This window comes from Pelobates fuscus, chromosome 3 (genome assembly GCF_036172605.1).
Source record: "Pelobates fuscus isolate aPelFus1 chromosome 3, aPelFus1.pri, whole genome shotgun sequence".
Classification (NCBI taxonomy): Eukaryota; Metazoa; Chordata; class Amphibia; order Anura; family Pelobatidae; genus Pelobates; species Pelobates fuscus.
The window spans coordinates 231,406,918-231,429,603 of NC_086319.1; the positions used below are offsets into that span (position 1 = coordinate 231,406,918).

Genomic DNA, 22,686 nt, shown 5'->3' on the forward strand with positions numbered 1-22,686 from the left:
ACTGTGGATATCCTTAAGTAATTTATTACATTTTATTATTATTTTTGGCATTTATATAGCACCAACTTATTCCGCAGCTCTTTACAATAACATAAAAGGGGGAAATTTAGCAACAAATGAGGCAATTGCAAAATGCTTCAGGAGCTATAGGTTGATGAAGACTCTATTCAAATGAGCTTTCAGTCTAGAGGAGGTGGGGTATAAAAACACAATAGGAAGGATGTAGAGGGGATAGCAACCAAGTGACAAGGTTAAGATGTGCAGAGAGTATCACACTAAGAAATAAACTGATTATATACGGTAACTATACTTACTGGTTCTTTAAACTCAAGATTGATGTTCTAGCTAGTTTTTCTAGTGTTTAATGCGGCATTGATTACACTATTATGTAACTTATTATAATGATATGTTTTAGTGCTATTGCTTTAAGAGAGAAAATAACTTTGCTTACAGAATATTGAGTCCCATTTTCATTTGTTACCAGTACTGGCTTCCTCCTATTGCCAGCTTCAATGGTTTTGATTACACATGTGCAGTCATGGGAAAAAAAAGTCCCAATTAATGTCATACATGTGCACAAGACTAATCAGCCATCTTGCTACATTATTGGTGTCATATGACTCTAATCACCACTGGATCGTTCCAGGGAGAGAATAAAATGAAGCCAGACCAAGTATTGCAAACAAAGGTTAACCCTTTATGTTTATTAATATTGCAATTTGACACATTCAAAGTAAAGCCAAAAATCTGTATTAAAAATGAGCTCTGAGCATAGTGCAGAGACTCATAAAACGACTAAATATGTAGATTTACCGATAATATTCATTAACCTCATTGTTTCTAAATGTCTGCATGGTCTCAGATACCAAAAATCATCCCATTTACGTAACAAAGTAAATATGAAAATTAACCAAAGCCATAACAAAGAGCTATTCCAACAATTATCTGACTTATGTCACATTTCATTCAGCATAAGATCTTCATGCTTAATTACAAATGCAAATTAAATTAATTAACCACTAAATGTAAATGAAGAGATAAACATACACTATACCTGTCCCAAGAAACATGACATCGTATTGGCCATCTTCTGCTACTACATGATCAACTGCAATCTGGGTCAGTTTGTAGTCCACATTAAGTCTAGTAAATACTGGTCGTCCGTGAAGGGGATATACTGATTTGTACATAAGCGGATGGTTCTTTACAAAACTAATGACATCATCTGGAAAGTCTTTAGTTGATCTTATCACAGCATCATAGGTCTTGCTTGGACACTGTAAGACAGGCAAGCAATGAGTCATGTCATGAACAATTTGAAATGTTGAAAAGTATCCTATACACATAAAAATTCGAAATGGTTGTTAATCAATGGTGCAAAATATATACTGCCTACTGAGTTAAACCATATGTGCAAATTTCCACGAAAAAATTGTAAAAGCTTAAAAAAAGTTATGAAGTGCAAAGTGGTTTCACATCCATATATAGAAAAAAAGTCATATATCATTGAATTTGATTACCTTTGGTAAGGCATTCAATAAAAAAAAAAAAACATTTTAAAACTAGTTTACTTTTTTATCAACCACTTGTCCAGTGAATTCTTAATGCTAAAGCTCCATCTAGTGGACACAATTGATATTTTTCAAAGCTATTAAGCAAATGATTTGCATGTAAAAGAAAACCATACGTAAGCTTTACAGGATGTTAGAATATTTCCTTTAATTTTACTTAATTAGAAGTTTAAAATGAAAAAGTGAAATTTTATTTCACATTGTATTTATATTTAGCAGGTTTTATATATTTTACAAGAAATAATAAAAGAAATAATAAATTGAGATTTCTCTTTTCAAGTATGCACTTGGATGCATGTTTTACTGATTCTTAGTTTCTCTGATAGGAAGGATTGTGATTATATTGTTTATCAGGGATCTTAAAAAAAAAATCCACTCTTCCAATCCCCCCTTACATCCTCTCCCCTATATACTGGTGGCCTAAAACTCCCAGAATTCTTTGAAATAAATAGATTGCCAGAGCATCATGGGAGATATAGTTTAGCACAATCTGGGGGGCTGGATTTTGTGATGCCTGCTCTATATACTTAAATGACAGTTTTAACTAAAAAAGTCCAGATCTTTTTTTTTTTTTCTTTTAAAAAGTTATAATGGAGAAAGCTGTATGTCATCAGTCTTGCAATAATAACATAAATATAGCTCATGTGCTGTGGAAGCTCGTTACACATTTTATATGACAACAACTGTACAGTTATGCCTCTATACTGGCTGACTCCGAGTAGAAAATGTTTTACTGATTTACCATATTAATGAGAATGAATAACCAGAGTATGATGATAGCTCCCTTTTCAGTGACATCGTTCCCATGGTTTATGGTCCGCAACTTTTACAGCTGTAAAACTCTGCTCCAGGCTAACATAGGAAAACTTGCAGGGTGAATGCCCTATGTGACAATGATTCAATTGAAATACTTCTAGCATAGTCATCTGGCTTTGGACAGTGCCCTCTCACCTCGCTCCTGCACTAAGTCTTTTAGAATTCAAAGACAAACTAGGGAGCAATGCTTTGATGGTAATTTAACATCAAAATCATTGCTATTTATGATGATATATGTATGTAAACATCTGTCTTTTAATACAGAACAATCATATTCACAATACAGATATATAGGCAAATCCCCCATGCATTATATGCCCAACATATTGTGACTCCTTCACAAGATGAGTTAGGGAAGTATCGTTAAAATATTAGCATGTCATTAGCCTTAAAGGAGTTGCAATTTTAAAAGCAGAACATTAGACTAATGTTGTTTTTTGGTGAGACAGATTTTTATTGTTGTCTTCAAGAGATGTTTTGTCACTGAAAAAAACAATCAAAGCCAGCATCAAAGGGTTGCAAGTTCATTGCACCCAGACTTCAAAGAAAATAAATTTTGTAGTTCACTTCTAAATGATAATTCACATGGAGATGGGTGTGTGCCTGTGACTAGCAAAGAAAGTGCCGCAATGAGAAATATGTTCATAATTCGAAGAACTTTTTGTTTAATCTGGAATTCTAAGCACATTTTATTTATCAATTTATTAATTTATTTTATGATTATTTTTAGCGGTTATATTTACATATTAAAACACATCAGATAATTTAAATTGTGCATAAGGAATGTCATTACAAAATTAACAATGTTTTCATTACAATCTAGATTTCAACCTAGATTTTCTTTATTACAACCAAGACCTAGTGGTTTTAGCCCTCCAAATTTACAGAAAGAAAAAAAAATGTCCTAATACATTTAATACATTTACAATGTTTTCTTTTGTCCTGTCATTAACTAATTTATTTATGTTTGTATTTTTTTTTACAAAGCGCAGATTGCTCTTCATATATTTTCTTTTTCAGTAAATGGGCACTCTAACCAACATAACCACCATATCTTGCTTTCTGCAATGCCTTGGATGTATTATTACATTACATTATTACGTTTGGACAAAAATTGGGTTCTACCTAGCACCCAGAGAGTGACCTGTCCTCAGCAGCATTGAATATGCAGAAGTAACTCCTCAAATTATCAATACACTGATTATCCTGACTAAACATTATTCTGGATGCGTGAGTACCATATGGTCATGTAATTTATTGGTTTCCAGTTTGGTGAGTTGAAAGCTAAACTGAAAATGTATGTCATATAAATACTGTTATTATGGAACATCTACATTAATTCACAGTTTCTTAAGTAAACCTCAATCTTAAAGGGACACTATAGTCACCAAAACAACTACAGCTACTTGAATTTGTTCTAGTCAGTAGAATCATTACCTTCAGGCTTTTTGCTGTAAACACTGTCTTTTCAGAGAAAATGCAGTGTTTACATTACAGCCTAGTGATAACTTAGAAGGCTGTTAGAGATCCTTCCTGGGTCATGGCTGCCCTATAAGGTCAGGAATACATGTTTGTGTCCCTGACCCTATAGTCCTCCTTTAACATTAAATTGGTTAAATACATGGAATCTATAAATATTACACAATTGCTATGATTAACATATATATTACACACATACTAATCATACATATTCCGTAAAACTGTGTTCAGACATCTTTTTTTCTTTTCAACTATGTGCATCTGGTATGGCAAATTAAAAACAGGAGAGAGCCCTTCCAGAAGGCTGAAATGCAAGTTCTGCCAAGCCATCATACTTTGGGTAATTTTAATTAAATACTTTATTTCATGAATTGTGGGTAGTCTATTCATATCAGATGTTCAGCTCTTATTTTCTTAACGTGCAATTTAAGGTCCTAAAAATATTTGTCGAATATTTCAGTTTTTTTTTTTTTTACATATATAGAAAAAAATGAGTTGTTGAAAAAATAAAGTATTTAAACTATGCACCTGCTATTTGCAAAAGAAAAATAAATCAAGAATTGCCAGTTAAACACAACACGTCAAGCAATGTTTTAAAGTAATGTATCAATCTTACAGATTACTTTACAGAGATACATTTAATCTCAGCTTGTTTGGTTCATGTTACCTACATGTCTTTGAAAGTATTTGCTTTGCTGTTCTCTGGATAAAAATTGGTTTCTAAAGTATAAATTCGTATTGTGAATCTGTTTGATTGATGGTGATCATAATTACTCTTTAAACAAGAGGAAAAGACAAAATAAATGTGTCTGTGGATTGGCAAACACTTGCTTCGGCAGAGATGAATTAATATCAGGTTTGCCATTGCATTTGTTTACCCTGTTGGACAAGCCTTTACCAGACAGTGTCCTCAATTATAGCTGTAAGAATGCATGGACACATACCGGGTCTAAAGTGGAAAAACAGGAATAAAAAAACAGCATTTTTGGTGGGATCATAATGAAACCAGTTAATTGCATATACATTTTTCTTAAGGATTGATGTACACGAAAAGAAGGGGGTTACGTAGCAGTAACCTTTTAACCCCTTAAGGACCAAACTTCTGGAATAAAAGGGAATCATGACATGTCACATGTCATGTGTCCTTAAGGGATTAAAGACCAATGACAATAGATATAAAATGCCATAAAGTGGTAAAGATGCAAATCTTCTCTTCAGAATAAAATTACATATTTTACCTCTACCTAGCTCTATGCTAGTTAGTGCATTTTATAGGTTTGACCTCATATTTATTATGCGATTTTCTCCCTGTTCAAAACTTTAGTTTTGCAAATATACAAATACAAATATCCCAAAGATGTTCAGCACTCATGTTGTGTTTTATTCTTCTAAGAATGAGACCCGTGAGTGCTGACCATCTTTGGTATATGTAAAAGTAAAGTACTGCTGGTTACTAGCATCGAGCACGTGGATTCTAGCACTCATGAGTGCAACATTTTAGTTGCATTCATTTTTGCCAACTTCACAAGCATTCCCTATCTGTTACTGTATTTTATTTAAGTCTTCTCACCATGACTTTGTATATCCCAATAATGCTGGTTCTGGTATTAATATCATGCATTTAAATGCATGTTCTACCATCTCACCATCCATTCCCTATAATGTGACAGTTATGATTTGGACTCATGTCCTGCCACACTAGGATATGTTTTCTATATACTTCTACTCTAGGATGCTAGGGAAAAATAAAAACTATAGGCAAGTTACATATGCAAGCATGAGATAAAAAAGGTCATGCATGCATGCAAAAGATAAAATAATGTTGTGTGTTTATTTTGACCAAGTTCTGCGCGTGCACATGGTTGTTGGTATTCTGAAAACAAGCTTGACAGCAGCGACATGCATATATACATTTTTGACATTCCCATTCACTATCAATGCCTTGACTGATCTCCACTGTTGGTAGATTGCTTATTTTAGTGGGATACACTTATGCTATAGTTTCTAAGGAGGGTGAAAACAAACATGATCTAATGTAAACCTTATTCAATAGTATTAAAAACAAACTGCAGAAGCAAAACATATCCCAGCATATAATTCCGCGTGTGCAATATCTATTACCGATCGATTTTCATTTTGGATTTGCCAATAAAATCTTGTGGAGATGTTAGACTAAAAAATGTATTGATATTCTAAATTAATCACTATGACATTCCATTGTATTCTTGTAATAAATCAGGAATTTCAACAACTATACTTGTAAATTGAAGACATGCATATACTAAGTGTTCCCTTTTAACCTGTGGGTCATCTGAGGGACATGTCATTTGTAACTCATTTTGTCAAATCATTGAGGAAACCAAAGTATATTGTATATGTATACTGACAGGAGAAAATTATTTTCCTAACTTTTCCTGTGCTCGTAACAAATGATCAAAAAAATGAAACTCTGTAATTTATTGTACTTGTAATTTGATTGAATGTTTATGTGTATATGGAGGATTAAATGGAAAGAAAATAAGTAACTGGAGGAGCATTGGATTGTGATCAATGTTTAACTATAATTAGAGTCATTCTATAGATTTAAATACATTAATTCAAATAAACAAATGTGTGGCTGCCTACATGTTTGAAGAAAATGTTAACCAGCTGACCTAACGATGAAAAATAAGCCATGTAGAGATATATTGATAGATTCTTCCTAAAAAAAAATATTTTATATTTACAAGTAATTTATATTCATGGTTAATAAACAACTATAAACATATGGTGATAATTTGGTAGGGGATGTTTTCCATAAATGTTCTAGAATCTTTTAATTATTTTTTAAGTTTTATAGGGTAAAGTGCATCTTACAGAAATGTTGAAAAACAAGACAATCACAATACATCATAGTTTCATAGCAGGGATTGTGTCAATGTGGCAATACCCATATAAAAGGGGGGATTAACGTCATTACGACATTATCATATCACATTTGGTAATACATAATAAATTTACTTTGGCATTTACTAGTTTGTCACCCGCATAGCAAGGTTATCTCTAGCAGGTACAAGGTAGGGGGGGTTGGGGAATGTTTATGTACCGTTTGCATAATGGGATACCCAGGTGTTCCATCTCTGGGCGTGAAACTTGTTTAAGGCTAAAGGCTGTGAGTTCCTCCATACGTCTTATGTCCTCCACCTTGTGCCTCCATTTCCCCAAGGTAGGGGTATGTGGAGACCTCCAGTGTAGGGGGATGAGCGATTTAGCTGCAATCAGCATAAATGGGAGGCTGGAGCATTGCAGAGCATGGATTGGTATAATAGTGTGTAGTAAAAAAAAACAGCTGGAGGCTCCATAGGGAGAGGGAGTCCACTAATCTGCTTTATGAGAGGGAGTACCATGTCCCAGAAACCCCTTATTAGTATGCAGTGCCACCAGATGTGAAGTATGGTTCACCTGTCGGTTCTAGGATCTTTTAATATCAGGCCAGGAATTCAAAGAAAGCTTACCAACAATGGAATTGTCTTTCTTGATTAAACTGAAAATATCTGTCTACTTACTGATATATTGTAGTAGCTGGTCTCAGTTTAGCAGTCCTGAGCTGACACATTAAAATGTAAGTAGCACCTAAATTGAACACTACTAAATTATGTTGCATCATGCATTGCCTAAACTAATTGGATTGGATACAACCCATTATATCATACCTACGAATATTTCAAATGGACAAGGGACACCTTTTATTTTTGGAGTGTGAGTGCAGGTATTGCCAGGGACAAGGCAGTTCTAAGAAATTAGAGATGACTTACTAATAACAATGTATAAAATAAAAACGGAATTAAGAAAAATATTTTTTTAATTATTTACACAAACGGATTTCTTAACCCATCTATTGTAGTTGAAATACACATCACGGTTAGCAAACAATATTGAGCTCCTAGAAAAGATAGATATTAGGATAGAAAAGAAGTACACAGGGATTTACGCCCAACATAGAGACTGACCCTCTTAAATAGGGACAGTTGGAAGGTATGTGATACCATAACAATGACATGTTAAATAATATGTGTGTTAGAGACATGAAGTATATCTAAAGTCTGCAATTATGTCCCTTTTTAACATCACCAATTACAATTTTACTGTGATCTCTACAAAACACAATATGATCTGTATGGAGAGGTAGTCAAAGTCTACAAAGTACATTTTGATAATATGCATTCCATCTGCATATATAAGGAGGACCAGGCACGTTACAGCCCTCTGTTTGGTGCAAATTAATAATAGCGAATCCCTTAAAATGTCTCTGTGCATCTGAGTGCAGGTATAGGTTGACCAAATTAAGCTCATGGGAGAAACAAGAACAGCAAGAGCAACAACAGTAATTAGAAGAAGCTGCATCTCACTGGTTCTAGGAGAATGTCAGTTTCCATCATTCAAAGAGCATGCTATGGGCTTGCTTGCAATCATCTATCCAGCTAACAAAAAAATTATTCATTTACAAATCTCTAAGCATCTTTCAGGTATTGACTAAAGTTTGGATGACGTTCCACTTCATTCTATCCTTTGTCGCAATTTTACAATTTTTACTATAACAATGTTGCTGTCTTTACATGTAGTTTACCACTGTACTTTTCTGTACTTGTGCTATTGTTATTTTCCGTGACTGTAATTCACAAATATTTCATGTATGTATAGATATCCGTATTTTAAATTATTGTTGTATGCAACAGAAGTCTGCTTTACCCACCCCCTCTCTCCATCCTTCCACCTTTTAGCAGTAAATACATTGATCTGCATTCTATATCCATTTCTGTTCCAAGGCCTGTTTGTAATAACTTATCCAGCTAACAGAAAAAAAGAGATACTTAATTTTGACTAAACACTAGTTTTATGCCTGGTGACATTTCTAAAGAGATTCAGGTTGAAAATACCCCGTAGAACATTATCTGCTCCAGATATTGTTGACTTCTATTTCCTGCATTTCTCATGTGTCAGACTCATGCTCTACTATATTTGTATCGGACTATATTTGTATCTGACAGCTTTTCGTTTATATATTATCAGCTAAATTATAAACCTATTATGTATATATTATCAGCTATGTGTATTACACATATTGTGATAGATAGATACATATGTACTTGAATGAAGATGCTCTGTGTGAGTTAAGTAGAGAAGGATTAAGATCACACAGGGTGCTAGGAAGTATACTGGTTTTGGCCCCATGGTCTACGGACCTGGCAAATCCCTCAGGCCTAGGAGGCCTCCTAAGTTCACCTTATGATTAACTCTGCTCTAGGGTTAGGTTACATTTAGCACTGTGACACTGTTCCATAAATACATTTTGTTCAAATGTAATATTTTGTTGGTATCTTCCTGAAAACCGCTATCTTGAACGTTTTTGTTAAGAATTATTGTATAGAGGAATTAAAAGGAAAATTAAAAATCCGTTAATATCAGGCAATAAAATGTAGCCACTTAAAAATAAAACAAAGACAATTATACTTGGAAGAACTCCCATATACAGTAACTGAGAAAAACGAGATCTGAAATGTTCCCATAGCAATTCATTAAGAAATACAGGCAACCCTGTGTTTCCATTGCCAAGTTCAACTTTCCTAAAGCTAAGCATTGAAATGCAGACTGGCAATACCTCAAATTTCGGCACATTATTAAAGCCACTGTAAGTGAAAAGTGATACCAAGAATGAAAGAGTCTTGAATTTTTGAGAACACAAACACCCATGTATTAACCATTTACCTGCTAATCTTATTGCTGTGTATATAAAATCTAATTAGCTTAAAGGGACACTCCACTGCTAAAATACAAAACCAATAAAAATCACTGTTTAGCAAATATACACCAAATTAAAACTTGCATGCATTTAATTATGCATTATTTAATTGGGGTATATCTAAAACCAGCTTGGAAAAAACCTTCATTTTCTTATTTTCTGCCTTTGCAAACCCTCCCCTGTTTCCCAGCCAAGATCCTCTGTGGCTGTCCAATTACAGACTTCCCAATACAGTTCAAAGAAAAGTCTTTGCAAGGCAGATGCTCTGGGCAATTGCTGCCTCTTGAGTTAGGCCAATGAGCTAACCAAACCAGGAAGTAACCAGACCTGTTATTTGCTTGAAAGCCAGGGGAATGTAAACAGGTCAATTTAGCATAAATTTCTATTCTATCAAAAGTGTCAATTTCTATTGAATTCTACACTTTTTGCAAAATGAAAATAATAGGACACGCTCTTCACACATAAAGATTTTCAGCAAGCTAAAGTGTTAACTCCTTAAGGACCAAACTTCTGGAATAAAAGGGAATCATGACATGTCACACATGTCATTTGTCCTTAAGGGGTTAAGGGGTCTGGAGTCATTTTAATCATAAGTGAGCTAGGCTAATCCCCAATTGCTAGACATGCTAAAGCACATGAACTGATTCTGCATTATTAATACAGCTGGAGGGGGGAACAGGAACAGGAAACTCTGCTTCTAAGATTATTTTACTAAAAGCAGGTAAAGGTACCCAGAGCTGAACATGTAACAACTACATAGAACTACCCAGAGTGACCATTTAACCACTATGCCACAGTTATATTGGTATAGAAGTTATTGGTATAGAAGTAATAGCTATAAATATGTTTTTTAGTGTGGATGCATATACATATGTTTAAACCTCAGAATCCAAAATGAGGGTTCCTTCACTAGCATTTTAAGACAGACAAATGTATAAATATCCTCTGTCATCTACAGTGACCTACAAGCAGGAGAGAGACAGCCACAGGTAAGAAAATAACAATATTTGTAAAACTTCCATATGCAACAACAACAAAAAATAATTAAAACAACTATATTAAAAAATACGCCGTCATCAATGATGTCATCAATGAATTATGTTTCACTTTTTCATTTTCAGTTTACCCATGCTCTCCTTTTTCATTTCCTCCTCTCCATTTGAAATCCCCTCACAGTGTTTTTTTTTATTTCTATTTTAATATATAACAAGTGGACTAGTGTAGTTCATTGTTATTAGCTCTGTTTCTGCTTACATTTTTTTTTATATTTCCTCTATATGTTAGCTGCTAGATTTCTGTACTTGTGGTACAATGTTTTAATGCTGATTGCTAGCAATGACCTCAATTGGATCATTTCTGTATAAGCTTTTAAAATGATTTTAAAATATTAAAATATCAACAAAAATATTGTAACTAAAACATTATTAATGAATGAAAAAATATCACACTAATACAATATCAAAATAGTTTTCAAAATAATAAATAATTTTCAAAGTTTAGCTAAAAATATTAAAGTATTGGAAAAAATGATTATACAAAACTCTTAAATGAGGGTCAATGTATGGGTTTGGTACCTACGAACATCAGATATGCAAACAGACATACCGGATATACACAAAGGAAATATTTAACAAAATAGAGGTCAAGTCAACTTTTTTAGAAAAATAAGAGTTATGCATACAAATATATTTATTATACAAAGAATAATGCTGATTTAACCATGTATCACACTTATTAATTGCCCTGTGTGGGTTGGTCAGTCACTGTATAAAATCTGCTTTTTATCTCCTAAAACACTCACAATAGGCAAACATTGAGGCTTTAAGAAAATAAAAAAAAACATATTTAAAATAGTTTCTCATTATTGTTTCTGAAGGCTTGATCAGCGGTTTACTCAAAATAAACCAATGATAACTTACTTGATTAAATGCTAATATTATATTGTATCAGACTTAGAGTGGAACTGTTACTTCCCTGAATTTTTTATTTTATGTTTGTTTCCTTTATTTTTTAAAAATATGTCATTGTAAAGTCTGCTAAGGAAATTTAAATGGCAAAGGCCACAGTGCTCAACTCTGGAGTTAAATATCTCCATATTACAATCAATAATTGTAATAGGATCTGCCCTTTTCTATTTTTGAACATAGTAAACGGGGGTAAGGAGACAGAAACAATGTTTCTGCTTTTCTTCTTGCGATGCACTCTGTGCTCTGGCTGTGCCTGGACTGAATTAGATTATGATGTCATTTGCTAAATCGTTAAAACACATGTAAAAGAAAATGGATCATCGCATGAAAAAGGTCAACACAGGTCATAAGTGATTTTTAATATTTTATTATTTGTCAATTCATGAAAAGTGATAGGTTCCCCTTAAGTTAATAATGAAGTTACACCACATATCACGTATGCCAATTATCAACAGCTCAGAGATAGTTTATTTCTGTAATGATGCAATTCTTAAACCAAACAGTTGGAAAAACTATTTTATATCGGCATCCTTTAGTGTGAATTTCAAAATCCATTTCTATGGTATGTAACCAGTAAGGATTAATACAAATAGAACTGTTTCAATCTAAATTTGGTATGACATATAAATCACAAACAAGTGATTATTGACGAGTTTCTACTTTTAGGAAGAAGTTAAAATGTTGAATCTGTCAGGCTTATTCATTAAAATGAGAAATTAAAGTAAATTCCAAATATAAGGTCAAAATGACAATCATGTGCACGAGGTTAGAAGATACCATGGAATACAACACATTCACGTAGGAACAGGAATATTCCAAACATTTAATGATACATACTGTACCAGGACGTGGGTATGGAATTCTTCCATCGTATTGTACCCATCTGTGATCTGGACTTTCTTTATGGGCATATGGTCCATTGAATACACCTCTGATATCAGCCATACTATATACACATACTGCAGATGCTTTGAATATAGAACTAGAAAAAAAAAACAAGTTCCAGATGTTGATACAGACATTTTAAATGTGAAAAATGTACTACCATGCCCAGCTTTGCATGTACTGGTTTGGCATTGAAAAAAATCAGTAGTCGATGTGGGAGTTCAGTGGCAATATGGTTAATAAATAATGTCCACTGTTTCTATTTAAAAATAAAAGGAAAACCATTTCTCATAAAAAACAAATGGAAATTCCATCTCATAAACACAACTAAAGAAATCTTTGTTTCTGTATGCGGTTTAGCCTTGTCAAGATTCAGACTAAAACAACATGCAGTAATAACTCAATTATGTTACTAACTAATGTTATAAAGAAGGAAACATGGACAAGAAATGTTGTGTTGTACCGCAGTGTCATTTCTTTTTGCCAACTTATTCCACTGCACATGTTGACTTAGTAAGGTTTTTGGTGACATCATGTAAAGATTTTGGCTAACGCATCTGGGGATTTGAGGCCCCAAGACAGTAATTATTTTTATTATTCAAAGGTCAGGTGAAATAATATGAGGCAGCTATTACCATTAACTAAAAGCTACCTTGCAATTATTTTTGTAGTCTGGTTACCATTTATTTCATGTAAATAAATTGTAGATAATTTATGTATTAGACTATTTTGGAAATTGTCACATAATGACACAGATTTTCTTGTGTTCAAAGGGGATACAAAATGTGACTGTTAAAGAACCCACATAAGAGTGAGAATGATTTAATATGATTTTTTTTTATTTATTTTTTTTGGAAAGGTAAGTCTGGAAATTACTAAATAAATATTGCATTCAAATTCATGGAATAATAAATATTGCATTGAAATAAATTGTGTTTATATTTTGTAAATACATTGTAGACATTATGTGTGTGTGTGTGTGTCATAACTGAGTTTTAGGGTGAGAACAACAATGCGTTTACAACAATACCTAAAATTGATATACTACAACAATTGATTAGAGAAAAAAACTTAGATCTCAATGGCTGCATAAACAAAATGATTCAAATTTTAAATAGCAGAGGATTGAGCAGTGAGGCTGCAGGGGCATGGTCTACTCTTCATCATACACTAAAGCCAGTTCATAAAGCTGAAGTTGCTTTTTGTTAATGTTTTTTTTTTTTTGGACTCTTCCTGTGTACTGCAATAATTTATGCTTATGTACAATGGTGTGACATGTCTCACAGGCACACCTTTATATTCTCTTTGTTTCAGACCATAGTTAAAAAAAAAATACCTTGTAGTAGTGAAGATTCCATAAACTACTGGGTTTCTTTCATCTTTTGATGGCAGCAGAAACACATCCTCTGTAAAATGTTACAGAAAATTTGTGGAATTAGAAAAGTTATCAATGAACATCCATTCTCAGTACTGCCCTTACATTTCTTGTCTAAATATAGTTGTATCTTCTAAACATCAAGTCTGTTGTAAGTATAAATTGTTCAATACGTTTCATCTGTAAATTTTCTTCTTTATGTTATATATTTAAAATACAATTGAATGTATTGGATTGATTTTAGCATGTTCTGCACAATTTCTTATAAATCTAGCAGACGTGTCACTCTTTTGTAGCGTGATATGGGACACATTCATATAGATAGATAAGGAAACCATGTGTGCTCCTCCCATCCTTTCCCAGTGTGCTAGTGATGCCAAAAGATAAAACAATTTGAAGCATATGTTTGTCCTAGGGAAGAAGGGTCACTTGTAACCTAGCCTACATTAATTATACAGCCGTTCACATACTTTAATGTACACTTCAGCCCTGATACATAGTACACTACCAATGACACATATTGCAAACTAGTTAACTGGCTGACATAAATGTGTAGCTGAACTATTTTGAGAATAAAATAAGTATAATGTCTCTGAAAAGACAGAGAGTGAATAGTGCTACTATGCTAACTTACTGTCTACATTACATTTATTTAAAGGACCACTCTAGGCACCCAGACCACTTCAGCTTAATGAAGTGTCTGGGTGCCAGGTCCTTCTACGGTTAACCCATTTTTTCACTGCTATGTTTGTGAATGGGTTAAGCCTTCCCCTATTTCCTCTAGTGGCTGTCTCATTGACAGCCGCTAGAGGCGCTTGCGTGATTCTCACTGTGAAAATCACAGTGAGAGCACGCAAGCGTCCATAGGAAAGCATTATGAATGCTTTCCTATGTGACCGGCTGAATGCGCGCGCAGCTCTTGCCGCGCGTGCGCATTCAGCCGACGGGGAGGAGAAGAGGAGGATCGGAGGAGGAGAGCTCTCTGCCCACCGCTGGAAAAAGGTAAGTTTTAACCCCTTTCCCCTTTCCAGAGCCGGGCACCCTCAGGGCACTCTAGTGCCAGGAAAACGAGTATGTTTTCCTGGCACTAGAGTGGTCCTTTAAAGGAATACGTTAGAGTTTGGAGTACATATATTTACTAGTGCCCATAATCATTTTACCCCCATCTGTACAAAAAATATATATTAATAATAAATAACTCACCTTTTATCCAGTGTCAAATCTCCCTCAATGCTGCCACAACCATCTTCCTCAGGTTGCATCCTCATCCAGGATGATAGGCCTCCTCAATGTCCCTCATAGAGGTGCACTGAGGAGTGTAGGTGCATGAGTGGCATGTGCTGCAATGAGCCTATGATTCCTCCATAGAGAATCATTGTATTTAATGATTCACTATGGCCAACTGTGACGGCACTGTGCATGCGCACATTATGTAACGGTATAAAGTTCAGTAAGTAAGATTCTAACCCAGAGAGCTTGGATAGGTGACTTGAAACCGCACTTCCAAGCCTTCTAATCAGTTTAATATTGGGATTTTGGGGGTAGGACAGGGGGAGGGGAGGTCAGGACTGCAGGCACTATAACAACTTCAATTAGATGAAGTTTTTAAAGTCCCATACAGTGTCCCTTTAATTGTAATAGCTACATCAAAAAAGACGGATATTTTAAATTAGAGAGAGGCAAGCCCATCCACAGAAATTCCAGAGTGCTTCTTGTGGTTAAAGCTGTAATTAATGTAGCCTAACTTTCAGCTATAGGTGAGGTTTAAGAAAATAAGCTCAATTAATCATTGTTTTGCCTATATAATACAGCATTGTTTTGTCAATTTAGTGTTCTTCGGTGTTTCATTAAAAAATATACACAAATGCATCTTTTTAAACGTATTATAGTGCTATGTGTCTCTTTACCTCTCTTTGCGGAAGTCTCTAGACAGATGGCTTAAAAAAACATGCCTTTAGTTCTAAATGCCTAAAATATTTGTGTATAAATTATAACCTTCTGGAACATTTGATGTTTGATTTACTAACTTTAAAATAATATAAAATCTATTTTAAGCCAGTAATAAAATGTTCAAATGACAACATATCATTGCTACAGCTTCCTCAAGCAATATATATATATATATATATATATATATATATATATATATATATATATATATATATATATATATATTGCAGTTACTGCTGACAAATTAACTTGAGGGTATCCAGCATTTTTAATACCTACTTCGTAACTTAGTAAAAGGAAGGGAGGGGAGAGATTGCAATCAACTTACGCAGTTCATCAAAATACGTGTCTCCTCCATCTGGTCCAGGGATTGAACACACCAATCGAGCTTTAAGAAATGTTGTCCACTTATTAATTAGACTGCGCTGTCCTCCAATGTCATTCTGCAATAAAGCATGTTTATAAAATTTCAGTACAGTTTGAAACATATAATTGTAATTATTAGTACTACAAAAAATCTTAAACTAATTACTATGTTTAACCCCTTAAGGACCAAACTTCTGGAATAAAAGGGAATCATGACGTGTCAGACACGTCATGTGTCCTTAAGGGGTTAAAGTGACACTTGCCTGCACATGCTATAGTGACAATATGGTAGCAATTTTTTAACCCATATAATAGCTAAAGTTATAAATGATATAAATAAAATAATAAGACAGAGCAAAACTATGCAAGTTCAAATGAAGACACTTCCCATTATTTTATTTTAACTGAATAAAAACAGGATTTTTATCTCAAATGATAAATAACATATATGGCCACCTGCCTTGAATTAAAAATGACAGTTTTATATATGCGTATACATAACATTCTTCGCAAGATTTAACTATCAAAAGTTAACTGACAGTTTTATATATATATGCATACTGAATTCTTAAGATATGATCATTTACTTTTTTATGTATCATACCAATGGCATTTCTTTTTTTTTTTTATTTTGTAAACAGGATTTTTAATTGCTTAGTCCCGATTATATGTATATAATGCAATGTTAAACACAAATACACACACCAGGCAAGCTATACGACTTGCTTTTACCACAGAAATCTCACTTTAACAGTTCTCTCACTACTGCAAGGGATTTTGGGTAGGTGTATACAAATGCGCTCAACAAAGAACCACATTTTTGCCTCATAATTCCACTTTATACATGGATTCCTGGGAGTATGTGTCTGCTGCATACAACAGCTTTGAAACACAACTCAGGAAAAGGTGCAATGCCAGTGAACCACTCATGGACAGCTGTTTCATTGATATTTCAACTCATCAGCATGAGATAGGTTACTGGCTTGCTATGGAGGCTTGGCGTTACTTGTAAAGTACATACCAAATAAGTTGAGGTAGGGGAAAAAGTGTGGATGAAAACCCCCTCCATCTGAAGTAAGTGGATAGTTAATGCAATGTTAATTACAAATACACACATACCAGACAGGCCATAAGACTTGCTTTTACCACAGAAATCTCACTTTAACTGTTCTCTCACTACTGCAAGGGATTCTGGGTAGGTGTATGCAAATGAGCTCAACAAAGAACCACATTTTTGGCTCATAATTTCACTTTATACATGGATTCCTGGGAGTATGTGTCTGCTGCATATAACAGCTTTGAAACAGAACTCAGGAAAAGGTGCAATGCCAGTGAACCACTTATGGACAGCTGTTTTGTTGTTATGAGATTGGTTACAGCTGTCCATGAGAATCAATGACCACAGGTTATCTCTCCAACACAGGCACAGCAAACACACAGGATCACTTCTAGTCTGTCTTCCTAAGCAGTGATGTAAAAGTGTCTAGAAGAATCCTAAGTATAATTGTTGTCTTGCTCCTCCTTTTTTTCCTCTCTTTTGGTCACTTAATGTATGTATAAAATCAACATCTAGTGGCTATCTCCTAGCCATCAATCATATTTTTGCTAAATTTTTATATGGACAGAAGATCCAGTCCACATGATTGGGTAGACCTATTGTCCATCATGGAAACTAAGTTACTTATTTTCCCTAATCCCCCAAAAAACTATTCTTGTTTATATCAACTTTTTTTCAGGTGCCGGGAATGGCACTCTGAATCAGGAACTAAATCCAACATATTAGGGCTTCATTCATGTAATTGCTGTTCCATATATTATGACAAGTAGGAAGAATTAAAATACTTTTTTGCTCTTTAATAATGTAATTTAATGTAAGAGGTTGCTGAAATTGGAAATTTGAATTTTGTTTTTCTAATTTAATTTATGTCTTAAGAGTATTTTCTATTCATATCCCTTGGAGCTTAGTTGGTAGCTCCCTTTGGAGTCCCAATATGACTGACCACTGGAGATATACAGTCTTAGGGAGGACCAAGATGGTCGCCGCGCCATTTCCGGCGGAAGCTACAGAAGCCTAAATGAGATAATGATGAAAAGAGCTCAAAGCAGCCAGTGTATGGCTGACAGAGTGATTTTTGTCCGAAACCAGAAGTGATGCGATGTACTCCTGGGTACACCAAGATGGGCACCATGTCCAAAAGGCGGAACCAGAACTGCATCATTGTTCCGCCGGAAACCGGATATGATCATGTACACCTTTCAGGGTACCAAGATGGCTGGCCGCACCCAGCCGGCGAAACCAGAAGTTACATCACAGCCGGCTAATTTGCTGTTTTTGGCGCCAAACCTGATGGTTTAAAAAGTATTTTTTTACAGCTTTATGTACTGAGTGTGGCGAAACCAGCTTCGCCACTGTGAACTGGAGAGGCCTGGCTGCTAGCCTCCTGCCCGCTGACTATGGCCCCTGGACATATTGCACTTTAAAGACTATATTTGGGCATGTACTAATTTATATTGCTGCTACTGGCCCTTTAAAATCAGCAATGGACATTTTGGGACTACTGTCCCTTTAAGACTGTGAAGCATATCCTATTGTACTGCCTGTATATTGTATATGTATTTATGTATGCAGTTAACCTGGGTTATATATATATATATGCAGCCTTCATCTGATTGTTCGGTAGAATCACTCCATTCATTGTATTGAGGAAACTACCGAACAACCAGACCACCCAGGATTAAGTGTGCCTCCAATTACCGTTTGCAACAATGTTGCAAACGGGTAATTGGCAATCAGTGTAATGTGTTCTGTGTCCTCTGGGTGGCCGCCATTCAGGAAACAACCACGTGGCGGCGGCCATCTTAAACTACCGAACAGCGGTGTTTTGCCGTCGAGTGTCTGGAACTAAAATCGGACACTTGACTAGGCAAACACCGCTGAGACCTCCATACTTCCAGAAATTCGTATGGAAACTACCGAATGACCCGCCGTTCGGTAGAAAGAACCCCACAAACAAGGGAATTCATTCAAACCCTCTCCAGGCTCTATAACACAGGCAATTCGCCTGTTTTCATTCCCTTGTTTGTGACCGACCGCAGGGCCAAAATGCATGGAACTGTTTTCGGATACTTTACCCATGCGGTCGGTCAAATCTTTGGAACTTCATATCTCCCGAACCATTCATCCGAATGTCCTGATTCTTGGATATGTTGTCCCCCTGAATAAGGGCTATCAGGGGATACCTGTTTTGGAGGTGTAGCCTATGTATTTGGGGTACATCCAGGAATTGGGGAAAAAGGTGTACGGTATAATTATGTTAAGTGCTAATCTAAGGGGAGGAAATGTGTGGGAGGTACATCCATGTGATTGGTTAAATTCATCCTCCCCCTGGGAGTGTCCTGTATGTACTTGGTTGTAATAAAAGCCAGACTGGGTGTCCCAGTACACAGTCTTGCTTAACCCTCAAAGCGATGTGTCGTCTCGGTCTTTGGGGGAATGGGATTGTATGCTGACTGCCAAGAGTGTAAGCCGATGTCTGCTTTTCTTGTTCAGCTGTTCCAGTGTTCGTGTGGTTCCAGTCGAGAGAATGGTGTTTGCAGTAGCTGCCTGTGCATCTGGAAAGGGGATTATCGCCTAAACTGGGTTTTATCCTCTTGTAAGTGAAACGGTCCGTTACAATTGGTGGCAAGCGGCGGGATCGTTCCTACAACCAGAGGGACAGCTACAGACAACACCATTTCTGGATTACAAATTGAGGGCAACGCTAGTATCCGTACAGCGACCCTATCTACAAAGGAACTCAGAAAATGGAGGAGAAGTTGCAGGATAGATTGTACGGTTCCGTACTCCGGAGGCCTAGAGCAATGTCAGAAGAGGACATGTTGATGTACAGAGAGACTGTCAGAGCCGAATTGTGGGACGAAGCCCTAGAGGAAGTACAGTATTCACGAGGGGATCAGCGCCGCAGCAGAAGGCAGCGAATTCTGGCTAGAATGGCAGAGCGGATGCCCCTCCTGAGAAATCAGACCACAGAAAAGTGGGTGACTAGACTCGAGATTCTAGTATACGCAGAACTGGTGCTCGACGACGCATACCAGGCGCTACAGTGGTACGCGGCTCAGTGTGTCCCCAGGATGGCAGAGTATGAGTTCCCAGAAGGCGGAGATTACACTGGCCCCGGTCTATTTTGGGATAATAGTGGTGACGAGGACTTTGGGGAAGATACCGACTATCGTTTTTGGGACCTGTACGGCATCCGAGAGAACATGCTGGGTCTCTTTGGCGCTATTGACCTCGAGGCAGACCTACGATATTTAGTTAACCAGGAATGGAACCTGGAGGGGGATTACCTGCGACTCATCAATGAGGCCTGGGAAGAGACAACCGGCCCTCCCGCCCAACAGCAACCAGCAGTACCCGAGGTAGCAGAGTTCCTAGACTGGTCCTGTGAGCAACCCCAGGGAGATGAAGGTGTCGTCCTTCCTCCCCAGCGGCAGGCTGAGTTACAGGGGGCAGAGGTTGTTGTTCCTGCCCCCCAGCAGCAAAGTGAGATGCCAAGAAGGCAGTGTGAAGGGAAGGGAGAGGAGAGCAGCGTCCTCCCTCCCCAGCGGCAATGTGTGCCCCAGGGAGCTGATGGTGTCGTCCATCCTCCCCAGCAGCCGTGTGTGTCCAAAGGAGCCGAAGGTGCAGTCCTTCCTCCCCAGCGGCAGGCTGAGTTACAGGGGGCAGAGGTTGTTGTTCCTGCCCCCCAGCAGCAAAGTGAGATGCCAAGACGGCAGTGTGAAGCGAAGGGAGAGGAGAGCAGCGTCCTCCCTCCCCAGCGGCAGTGTGTGCCCCAGGGAGCTGATGGTGTCGTCCATCCTCCCCAGCGGCAGTGTGTCCTGCAGGGAGCAGAGACAGTCAGTCTCGCACCCCAGCAGCCGGACAAGAGAATGAAAGGGGAGACAGCTGGTCCCCCTTTCCACCAGCAGAGAGAGTGGCAGGGAGAGGAGCCTGCTAACCCCCCTCCCCAGCGGCAGTTTACCGTCCAGAGAGAGGAGCTTGTTACACCCTCTCTCCAGCGGCAGCCTAACTCACCAAGGGGAGATGTTAAGCCCCACAACTGTGCAGATGGGACCGTAGTCTCTGCACTTACAGCACAAGGGATAGGGACGGTCGGTCCTGTTCCCCAGCCTCAGTGTGATGGATCCAAAGGGGAGACAGTCGGTCTCCCCCTCCGGCAGTCGAGCTGCGCACCTAACGGGGAGACAGCCAGTCTCCAGCAACCAGACGCCCACCAGACTACTCCCGTGGTAGTGCTGGCAACAGGACAGAGTACCGCTGGTCTCTGCCCCCTCAGCAACCCACCAAGGCAGCCTACCCGTCTCCCACCCAGCAGTGGTGAAACACCAGAACTTGGACAAAATCCTTCCTCACCCAGATGTAGTAACCGGTTAGTGTGGGTGGGCTGCTCTGTTATTTCTGTTTTGTGGGTGGGTTGCTGGACTAACCAGGGCACTGACCGGCAGAAAGTCAGGTACCCTGTTAGTCTAATTGGCCAAGGGGAGAAATGTGGCGAAACCAGCTTCGCCACTGTGAACTGGAGAGGCCTGGCTGCTAGCCTCCTGCCCGCTGACTATGGCCCCTGGACATATTGCACTTTAAAGACTATATTTGGGCATGTACTAATTTATATTGCTGCTACTGGCCCTTTAAAATCAGCAATGGACATTTTGGGACTACTGTCCCTTTAAGACTGTGAAGCATATCCTATTGTACTGCCTGTATATTGTATATGTATTTATGTATGCAGTTAACCTGGGTTATATATATATATATGCAGCCTTCATCTGATTGTTCGGTAGAATCACTCCATTCATTGTATTGAGGAAACTACCGAACAACCAGACCACCCAGGATTAAGTGTGCCTCCAATTACCGTTTGCAACAATGTTGCAAACGGGTAATTGGCAATCAGTGTAATGTGTTCTGTGTCCTCTGGGTGGCCGCCATTCAGGAAACAACCACGTGGCGGCGGCCATCTTAAACTACCGAACAGCGGTGTTTTGCCGTCGAGTGTCTGGAACTAAAATCGGACACTTGACTAGGCAAACACCGCTGAGACCTCCATACTTCCAGAAATTCGTATGGAAACTACCGAATGACCCGCCGTTCGGTAGAAAGAACCCCACAAACAAGGGAATTCATTCAAACCCTCTCCAGGCTCTATAACACAGGCAATTCGCCTGTTTTCATTCCCTTGTTTGTGACCGACCGCAGGGCCAAAATGCATGGAACTGTTTTCGGATACTTTACCCATGCGGTCGGTCAAATCTTTGGAACTTCATATCTCCCGAACCATTCATCCGAATGTCCTGATTCTTGGATATGTTGTCCCCCTGAATAAGGGCTATCAGGGGATACCTGTTTTGGAGGTGTAGCCTATGTATTTGGGGTACATCCAGGAATTGGGGAAAAAGGTGTACGGTATAATTATGTTAAGTGCTAATCTAAGGGGAGGA

At 37.3% G+C, this 22,686-nt stretch overlaps 1 protein-coding gene across 1 annotated transcript in view; it reads right to left on the reverse strand.

Annotated features, from left to right (window-relative positions):
- The window catches only part of SEMA3D (semaphorin 3D), a 159,050-nt gene that overhangs the window by 18,868 nt on the left and 117,496 nt on the right, over positions 1-22,686 (reverse strand). The window contains exons 9-12 of the mRNA XM_063448193.1: positions 16,151-16,265; positions 13,834-13,903; positions 12,450-12,594; positions 1,055-1,277 (exon numbers count right to left, since the gene is read on the reverse strand). Of these exons, the coding sequence (XP_063304263.1) occupies positions 1,055-1,277; positions 12,450-12,594; positions 13,834-13,903; positions 16,151-16,265 (553 nt within the window). The remainder of the gene's footprint in view (positions 1-1,054; positions 1,278-12,449; positions 12,595-13,833; positions 13,904-16,150; positions 16,266-22,686) is intronic.